We start from the raw sequence: 10,267 nt of genomic DNA, 5'->3' as shown, positions 1-10,267 counted from the left end.
GCCCTCTTCACCTGGCTGTTTATCTGTATCCTTTATAATAAACTGGCAATAGTACTTAAATAAATAAATACATAAATAAACTAAAAGGCAACTCTCAAGTTTTGCTGAACTTCATCAAGATCTTCCTGTGATGCATATGAGTAGAAAGTGATGAGAAGCTCCATCCTTCTCAAGACAAAGGAACTCCCGGGACTCCCGATTGGTCCTGCAGGGAGGGGAGGCTGCCATATTTGGAGAGAAGCAAAATGCCACTCCCTCTCCAGCTCCTACTTAGCTGGGCAGGCCTGGCTGCCAAGAGGGTGTGCTCCAGGACAGCGTGGCCACCGCTCCAGAGGCACGCTCCCAGAGAGAGTCCAAGGTAGGTGCGGAGGCAGAGTGTGTGCAGGACTCCATTTCTGTGGTCGGGGTTGCTCATTTCTAATCAGACTGCAAACCACGCAATGATTACTTGACTCCCACCTCCTGGGATGGGTCCCAAGTCAGGGGACACTTGTGAGAATGGTTAGTCATCCAGGTGCTGCATGTCTATGTTTCGGTGCTATAATAAAAGGCTATTGTAGGGTTGGCTGGTTGGGATTTTCTCTTGCTTTTAAGCCCTTGCCTAGAAAGACTACTTTCTTTCTCAAGATCTCTATGCTTTTATTTAATTTGATGCGCCTGTAATTGATGTTATTATTCTTACTTAAGATTTCTCTTCCCAAGGAGTAAGGGCTATGACATGGGGTGTGGTCCCTGTTTAGGAGGTTAATGAGTGTTTGCTTGAAACTCTTTGGAGAAAGCTGCTCTGAGCTCACTGTGTTCAGGGGGCAATGAGGGGTGGGGTGCTGGGCCTGGGTGCATAGGCTGCTGTGGGCACATTCATGTCCACCCTGGGGCAGAAGCCAGGTGATGCCTGCATGTTAAGAAATGTTAGCAGAGGCCTCTTTGCAGATGCCCTGAGGAGGCTAGAAAAACACTTGGGTTGATTTTCCCCATTTTTCTACATAAGGATCAGTGTCTCACTAGATTTGAATGTTTTAACAGACTTGTACTGTTAGGAATACTGCAAGGGGATGGTGGAGAGTGTGTTAGGAGCTAAGCAAGGTAACTTTCCAACCTCCTCCAGCTCTGGCACTTACGGACTTACAATAAGCCTTATCTAGGAGGCAGCCTAAGCACGCCCCGCTGTAATAACTTCCCGTGCCCCTGCTCCCCATGGACAAAGGTCCAGGTGCTGGAATGCCCTGGACCTTTGTCCGTGGTTGACCTTGGGAGGTGGATTTCCACAATAACTATTGTAGTTTCAGGAGCCAGATGCCACAGACTCTCGGATGGTGGGGCTGGAAGGGAGGGGCATTCCATGATGTCATCAGCAGCCTTCCAGATACCCTAGGGTCAGCTCAGCGCTCCCCTGGCCCTCCTCTCCTCCCCATCATCTCATTTCCTCTGAAATGCCCCCCAAGCTCCTTGCTCAGCTTAGGGCCCATTGGGCTGCTCTTCATGCTCAGTTAGTCAAAAGCACAATATCTGAGCACCAGCCCCTCCGGCAGCCCAGGAGGGCAGTGGGTATGGTGTGTCAGACAGAGCTGCGTTCAAACCTGCCTCCTGCCACTGTGTGGCCTTGGCAAATTACCTAATTTCTCTAGTTCCCGGTACTACTTTTATAAAATGGGGATCATATTATACCTTTCCCATGTGCAAAGTAAGTTAGACAATGTCAGAGGCTGACACATAGTGTGAAAGAAGCTAGCTGGGAGAGGCGGATGGGGTCACACTGTGCCCAGAGATGAAACATGAAAGGATTACTTGTGGCCATAGAGAGAGGCAGGGTCCCCGTACATCTCATCTCTCTCTCCCCACACTCATCTCCTCGCTCTCTCGCATTACCTTAAAGGCCTTTGGGATCAGCAGCCAGTGACTTAGAATAGACGGCAGAAAGTGCCCAAGCCAGTGCCAGCTCAGAGCAATACAGAATAAAGAGGGACGATAAAAAACACAGCCTATATAAGAGTGTCAGCCATAATAATAATAATAACAACAACAATAACAATAATAACACAGCCTTTGCATTATGTAAGCTGCTCTGATTGGCAGGGTATAGATTCATTTTATGTGTTAACATTGGTTAACAAAGTGTGGGGTTGTTTTTTAAATACAGTCTATTCCCAGAAGCTTCTGATTCCAGCTCTTCTACTGTCTGCCTCCCAGGGGCCCCCTGATTTGAAGAACTTGGGAGCACCAAAGACAACCTGTAGGTATTAAGTCAGCACTCACTCGCTTTCCCATGCACATTCAAAGGCTGTGTAATTGCCAGTTGCAGCTTCTTATCTGTCTGAGAAAGCCAGGGTCACCGCCCTGAATGGGTCTAGTTCCAGGCAGACGCAAAAACACTTGGGACGGGCCTAACCCTGTGCGGCCCGAGCGTGGGAAAACTATTATGCTTCAGGACAAATGTAGAGGCAAGGGTGTCACTCCTTGTTTAAAGTCTCCACGCGGGAGGGGACAGGGTAGGAGCCGGGAACCACGCTGGAGACCTGACCGCCTCATCCTTGGCTGTTGCAGATTCTGGCACCATGAGGAAGCAACTGGGCGGGTGCTGCCTGGCCATTGTCTGCGTCCTGCTCTTCAGCCAGCTCGCCGCAGTGCAGGCGAGAGGCATAAAGCACCGAATCAAGTGGAACCGCAAGGCGGCCGCCCCGCCCAGCAGCTCCCAGGTCACGGAGGCCCAGAGGGTGGAGATGCAGCTGCGCCCGGGCGCCTTCATCAAGCACGGCCGCAAGCTGGATATCGACTTCGGAGCCGAGGCCAACAGGTACTACGAGGCCAACTATTGGCAGTTCCCCGACGAGATCCACTACAACGGCTGCTCCGAGGCCAACGTGACCCGGGAGAAGTTTGTCGGCGGCTGCATCAACGCCACCCAGGCTGCGAACCAGGAGGAGCTGTCCCAGGAGAGACCGGACAACAGGCTTCACCGGCGCATCCTGTGGCGGCTGGTCCGGGAGCTCTGCTCCGTCAAGCACTGCGATTTCTGGTTGGAAAACGGAGCGGGTCTCTGGGTCGCCGTGGACCGGCCCGTGATGCCCTGCCTGCTGGTTGCCATTTGGTTCATTGTGAAATAAGCCTGCAGGCAGGCGGGCAGCCGCAGCGATGAGCTAAGCGGGCGAGCCAACCACAGAGTCATCCCCATTCTCTGCCCCGGTCTCCACCCCCGTTCTGAAGGTACCAGAGAGCAGTGATTCCTCCGCGCGTCCATAGCCTCCCCCGTGTCCGCCCCGGTATCTGCTTGAATGTGATGGTTCGGGTCTCAATCCCCTGCAGGCCGTCCCGAGGGCGCGCGCGCGCGTTCGGCGCTGCATCCTCAGCTCCCGGCGGAGTGCCTGGCACACCGTATTACACCATAGATGTTTGGTGAGCTGGTGAAAGAACGCACCGGGGACTGTGCCAAGCACTTCGCAATACTTCCCAGCAATTCTCAGAGGTAGGCGTTATTCCCAGAGCACAGAGGAAACTGAGGCTTTGAGAGGTAGGACCAGACTTCAACCCTGGCTTGTCTAACCCAGACTGCCCACTCTGGGCTCTGGGCTCTGGGCTCCTCTGGGCTCTGGGCACTCCCGGGGCTGTCCTGTGATCCCTGAGGGCCCTCAAGGCCACATCCAAATGTATCTCTGATGAAACGGGAGATGCCAGTTTTAGAAATAGGAGAAGACCGGAGCTGATGGTCATGTAGTTTGATACCTTTCTTACATGGAGGTCTCCTTTAAGTCTTCTAATTATACTAAAATGTACCAAAGGGATTAAACTAAAATAGAAATAAAACCAGACACAAGCCCAGAGATTATCTTGTAAGGAAATATTGCCAAGCTGATTCCCAGAGCAGACTAGAGCCATGGGAGGATCTGCCTGTCACATGAAGATTTTTTTTCCCCACAAGAAGGATCAATGTTTGCTGTTCCCATCTCTGAAACAGACCATGTATTTAAGAAAATATTTTTTAAGTAACATACTTGCTTTCTAATACTCTCCTGACTCTGTGCATGGTTTTAGGGACACGTGTAGGAGCATCTTTCCGTATCCTTCCTTTACCCAGGGACTCCACACAATCTCTAGCAGTATTTTTACCACCACTTTGAGGACAGGCCATCATTTTTGTGAACCACTGATCACTACGAAAAAAATAATTCCTCCTAGCCAAAAAGGTTAAAAGTAAACTTAAGGGAGACCCAATAAAGAATCCGTCCATGCTGTACAGCATAGGGAATATAATCAATAATATTGGAATAACTTTTACAGGGCCCAGTGGGCAGTTGAAATATCGGGGGACCACTTTGTCAAGTATATGATTGTCTAACCACTATACTATACACCTGACATTAATACAAAATAACATTGAATGCAAACTGTAATTGAAAAATAGAATTAAAAATAATTAACCCATGCCATAAGCAAGAATAGACCCATCACTTCTGATCTGTTTATTAGTTAAATATATATATATATATTATAAAATGTCATTTGTTAATTTTAGCTTAAAGTACATATTTTAAAATATGAATACAGCATAAATAAAAATGATGAATTGAAAGCTCTAAGAGGCCCTCTGGGGTGCTCTCAAAGACCCCCCCCCCAAGGTTGTTGAACCATATTTGGAGATCACAGCAGCTGAATATTATCAATTCTCCTATAAAGAGAGTCCCTAAGAGAAGAAAAGTGCATTATCAGACCATTTATATGAAGTCTTTTAGGACATGAATGTTGATAAGGGCACCTCTTGTTCTGAGGTAACAGATAACCCCCACTGTTATCTGTGTTCTTCTCAAGGATACATTTGGAAGCTTTTAACATAGAAACGGGGTGGAGGACTTGGGGGCGGGGCACCCCAGGGGAGCAGCCTGCCCCTGGGAGATGCCCACCTGCACTGAAACAGCAGAGTCCCCCCCACCAAGATAGTTTTGGTTCTCACTCTGCCAGCACCTCGCTCACCACCCACTTCCAGCGTCCTCTGGAATCCTTTCACAAAGTAAAGTACTGACCACAAAATTCTTATTTTCTAAATAATAACAATAACAATCCAGACAGAAAGAACAATTACTTATAAACTGATGTTGAAATTTCAGGTCCAGGCTCTGCTGAGTTTAATTACAAGGGCACACACAGCCACATAAGCAAAATGACTTCATTTCTGATATGACAACACTTAGTCCATATGTAGCACATTTTCTAAAATTGCTGTCATTTCTCATTTCTTTAATAGTTCCAGAACTCAGATTTAAGCGGGGCGTGAAATGAATTTGTACATGGTGATTCAGATGCACACTTTATTTATGGAGCTTTTAATCAAAACTGTATGTTCTTGAACATCCCTGCTCATGTTTATGAATTATGAGGTCAAGCCAAGGCTATGTGAGTCTGGTTCTTCATTTTAGCAAAGGACTGCCAAGTGCCTACTATGCGCAAGACACTATGAGAAGCTTCTGAATTATTCTCGAGAGTCCTTTGAAATGTGAATGACTTCACCAACCATTGCTTTCTTATTCCTTTTTAGTGTTGACTTTTTAAAAAAAAAACACCAAACATTTATTGTGACATTAAAATTACAACAGAAATTTAAACAGAACATTGCTCACAATCCAAGCATCTGATTAAGTCAGTGTTTTCCTTTTTTCCTTTAACCTCCTAGCCCTTATCCATTTGCATATACAAATGTACATATTTGCAATAATAATATAGGTCAGCATTTATATTCTAAATTTTCCCTCAACTTTATTTTTTTTCATTTTTCCTAAGATTTTTTGTTCTTGCCTCCCCCTCTACTTTCCCTAACCCCCCTCCTTTCTGCCTGAGATGACGCCTGCACTTTCAGTGTGCTCAGATATATGAGAGAGTTTTTTGTTTGATTAAGTCTTTAAAAATACTATAATCATACAGATCACATTTATTTCCCTGCAACTCACCTCTGTGACTTAACACTGCATTAAGAACCTCTCTCCAGTTCAACAGCTAGCTAGTTAGCTAACTCATCCTTTTACATTGCTGTGTAATATTCCACAGTACAGATGGACGCTGGTTAATTTAATCATTTCTTTGTTGATGGACCTTCAGGTTGTTTCCAGTTTTTTACCACTGAAAACAATAAACATCTTTATACGTACAACTTTGCAATCTGTTACGTTTATTTCTGTGGAATAGATTTGTACAGGCAGAATTTCTGGAACAAAACTGTGAGTAATTTAAATTTTTCTCCACGTGACTAGATAATGTTCACATGGGAGGAGCAATTCCCATTGCCACCTGCAGTGTGTATGGCGTTAACTTGTAGGAGTTTCCATGTCCTTTAAGCATGAGAAGCTGATTTTTCTACAAGCGCTGCTTAAGCATCTTCTCCCCTTTGCAGATGACACACCTAATGGTTCCCACCTGATTTCTGACCATGGACCATTTGAAAGTCCTAAAACTGTGAGCAATTCCCATTCTAAATTTGGTCCTTGGCCCAAAACATCTGGATGAGAACCCTGGAAAGCAGGCAGTGTGTGTGCAAGCTTCCTGCTCACAGAGTGGTATGTTTGCATGACTCCATACTCCCAAATGGCAAGACAAGGCATAACGTTTGTTGTTTTTTTAATAAATCTCTAGTAAAATTACACAAGCAAGTATTTGTCAGTGAGAATGTCCTCTTAGGTCATAAAGATCCAAAGGAGCAGGCATCAAGCACACTTGGTTAAAGTACCCCCTGATGTGCCAGAAACCAATTCCAGCATGTCATAATTTTAAGAGTTTCATCAAAAGGTTGATGAGACTTGGGGACTCAACAGGGTCGAGTCACACATGTAGTCACCTGTTGGGAATGGCTAAAGGCATTTCCCCAAACCTGAATAGGAAATTGATTGTGGCTGCCAGACAGTTAAAGGGCATCTTAATCTACATGTTATTGCCTCCTACTGGCCAAACACCTGAACAGCCGTAGGCTAATTCCCCCATTCTGACAATGTTTCTGTATACCCTTTGAAGTGTATATCTCTGCCTCCCCTCAGGACAAGATGTGTTAATAAAAAGCATGGAGTCCTGGGGACAGGGAGAACCTAAGACCTTAGACTTAAGATCTTGGATCTTAGCTCCTTTAGCTAAGCTCCTCTGACCCCCAATGCCTTTCAAAATTATATTTCGTCTCCAGATTCTTTATTAGTCTCTGGATTCCTATTAAATCTATGCACAGCCCCTTCTCCAAATTCCTGAACCCTTCTTGATGCTGGGACAAGAACCCTGGCATACTGATGCCCCTGAACAGCATCTCCCTGGAGCCCCTTGCACCCCACCTTGCTTAGGATGTGCCCGGCAACATTTAGACACCCAGCCCTCTGGTCCTAGTGAGGTGTGTCCCAGGTAGTGGCCACTAATTGTCTTGAGATGCCCACACTACCTCAAGCTTTCTGATAATAAGTGACTGACCTGGAATAGTGGCCCATTGGGTCAGGGATCCCTGGCCCTGCTTCAGATCTGCAGTTTGGTCACACCTTGAATCTCCACCCAACACTTTTTCTTCATGTGTTGTGTATGGTTGGACAGAGACGCCTTAAGATGCCCACGTGTTGCTGCATGGCACATTCCAGAGTCTGCCAGGGTATCAACTGAAATGCTGACAGCAGGGTCCATGTGCCCACATGCAAGCAGTGATAACACACTGGTGACACTACAGCTGGGCAAGTGATGGAGAAGACACACAGATATGGCATCATGACACGTTTCCGTTTCCCCAACTGAAAGCTCAGGCACTGCTCTGTTGAAGAGCAGACTTCTGGCAAACTCGGCTCATGCCAGCAGCTGTGCATTTGCTCTGTCTGCCCCAAGACCATGCCAGCAGACACAACACACGGTTTGTTTTTCTCCTTTTCTCATTGCTGGTAGAAGACCTGGTCTCAGTTGGGTACCACGTTCCCTGGTGGAAGAGAAGGGAGTCAAACTCAGATGCCACTGGGAATGACGTGTACCTGCAAAACAGGAAAAAATCAGAAATTTCTTGAAGCCCAGCAGGCATGGCTGAGTGGTTGAGCATCAACTTATGAATCAGGAGGTCATGGTTCGATTCCCCTCTGGGTTTAAATTATGCATTTTGTACTTAGAATGTCATTTTTATTTTATTTTTTAAATTTATCTTTGTTGTTGAAGGGACTGGAGTCCGTGTTGATGGAAACACTTTGGGGCTGCGGTGGCTGGCAGTAGCTGCAGCAGCAGGGTGATGGGGCTGGCACCTTCCCCTGATCAGCCCTGTCGCCTTCCACAGAGGGAGGCCAGACTGCGGCTTAGGCCTGCTCTCAGCAGGTCCAAGCCATCAGTAGGACATCCCCTGAGGGCTCCCAGTCTATGAGAGGGGGCAGGCTGGGCTGAGGAAACCCCCCCCCCCTGCACAAATTTCATGCACCGGGCCCCTAGTCTATATTAATAAAAGGGTAGTATGCCAATTAGACCGGAGATCCTTCTGTCCTTCCGGATGAAGCCGGGGCTGCAAGGGAAGCCCACATCCTTGGTGCCTGCTGGCAACCGCAGAGAAGCCCAGGGCCCAGGTGCCTGCCAAGCAGCCACAGGGAAGCCCAGGTCCCGGGTGCCAGAGGGAAGCCAGTGCCAGCAGCCAGGGGAAGGAAGGCCTACTCTTGCACAAATTTCATGCATCAGGCCTCTAGTGCAGCTATAAAAAAGGAGCATCCCTTACCCTTTGAGGCAGAATGGAGGGACCTGGAGAGCATTATGCTACTGAAATAAGCCAGTCAGAGCAAGTCAAGTATCACATGATCTCACTCATATGAGGAATCTAATGAACAAAATAAACTATCCAGAGACATAGAAACATGGAACAGACTGACAAATCTCAGAGGGAAGATGGGGGTGAGTGGGGGGTGGTGGAGAGATTAACTGAAGAATTTATACGCATATATGCATAACCCATGGACACAGACAATATTGTGGGGAAGGCCTGGTGGGGGCGGGGGGAGCAGTTGAGGGGGAGGTGGTCAATGGGAGAAAAAGGGGGACATTTTTAATACTTTCAACAACAAAGATAAATTTAAAAAATAAAATAAAAATGACATTCTAAGTACAAAATGCATAATTTAAACCCAGAGGGGAAACAAACAATGGTCTGAGAACTAACCGGCCTCCTTTTAAGTTTGTTTTCAAGATCTAAAGCCAAGCCAGGTCCCTTCCTGCATCCCATAATAAGTGCTGCACAATCTCAGAACCTCTTGCTTGGCTGACATGTACCAGGACATCAGTGTTCTAAAAAAGAAAAAGCCAGCCAACCTACACCCGGATTGGTTAACCCCAGAAAATTCCATGTTCCCAAGGAATAAAAACCCTTAAGCGTCACATTCAGGGCACAGAACCTGAGGCCCTATCTCGGTGTTCTCTCCCTCTGCAGAGCCTCAGTAAATCTGCCTTTGCTTTTATCAGTGTCCCTGGTATAAATACTTTTATATCAGAGACAAGAACCCAAACTCATTGGTAACAATAACTCTTACTATGGGCAAGGCCTCAAATGCAATTCTTTTAGGGGAGAGGTGAACGTTTCTTGTGAGACCGTAGAATCTCAATTGCCTTCAGCTCAAAATAACCCATATGCCGAAGTGGCACATCTTGGGGAGGCCTGATCTGAAGCCCTTCAGAGCCTTCACCTGGGCCCACGGAGGCCTCATGCTGAAATAGGGCCGATGCGCTGTATACATTCCTTCGAAAGGAGCCTTCTGATGCCGCACCAGCCCAGAGCCGACCCTCAGAACAACTTCTCCTCCAAAACGTCCTTGTCACTGGGTCCCCAAGGTGCTTCCCTCTACTCTGGTCGGAATTTCTTATCTCCATCCACCCGCTCACCCAGTCCATCCTTGGAATTCCCAGATCTTATTTTAATGCAAATATTTTTGTGGGAAAGGATTTCCTTCTTCACAAAACAGATTGTTTTAACTCCTACAGCCATGGCCACAATTGTGAAAGGGAATTGGCAGAGGGCCAGAGAGGAACTCAGGAGAGCGGGAAATGGGTCGGGGCCAGAGGACCTAACCCAGCTGGTCTCCCTAGATGGGGGGAGGTGGGCAAGGGTGGGAGGTCATGGCGAGGGGAGCACAGGAGCTGGTCAGAGGCCACGTCAGCATCCAACAGGGTGGGTGTTATGCCCCCAGGGCTCTGGCTCAAGAAACAGCACCAAGGAGAGAGATTTCCAAGGACTGAGCAGAAGGAAAGGCCCAGAGCAGGGTCCTGGATAAACACGGCCATAACGATTGTGTTGTGCTTGAATTTCCAAATC

At 47.2% G+C, this 10,267-nt stretch overlaps 1 protein-coding gene across 2 annotated transcripts; it reads left to right on the top strand.

The window, feature by feature from the left end:
- The first annotated feature begins 290 nt into the window (after nucleotides 1-290).
- On the top strand, nucleotides 291-5,533 carry PRND (prion like protein doppel). Of its 2 annotated transcripts, XM_059705621.1 has the most exons (3): nucleotides 291-358; nucleotides 2,138-2,230; nucleotides 2,542-5,533. In XM_059705621.1, the coding sequence occupies exon 3, from the start codon at nucleotides 2,553-2,555 to the stop codon at nucleotides 3,099-3,101; it is 549 nt and encodes a 182-aa protein (XP_059561604.1). In that variant the 5' UTR covers nucleotides 291-358; nucleotides 2,138-2,230; nucleotides 2,542-2,552; the 3' UTR covers nucleotides 3,102-5,533. The 2 variants fall into 2 exon arrangements, with proteins under 2 accessions (XP_059561604.1, XP_059561605.1); XM_059705622.1 differs by lacking the exon at nucleotides 2,138-2,230 and having other exon boundaries at nucleotides 306-358.
- Nucleotides 5,534-10,267: the final 4,734 nt, after the last annotated feature.

Source organism: Myotis daubentonii, chromosome 8, assembly GCF_963259705.1.
Source record: "Myotis daubentonii chromosome 8, mMyoDau2.1, whole genome shotgun sequence".
Lineage (NCBI taxonomy): Eukaryota > Metazoa > Chordata > Mammalia > Chiroptera > Vespertilionidae > Myotis > Myotis daubentonii.
This window is presented reverse-complemented; position numbering and strand designations above follow the sequence as displayed.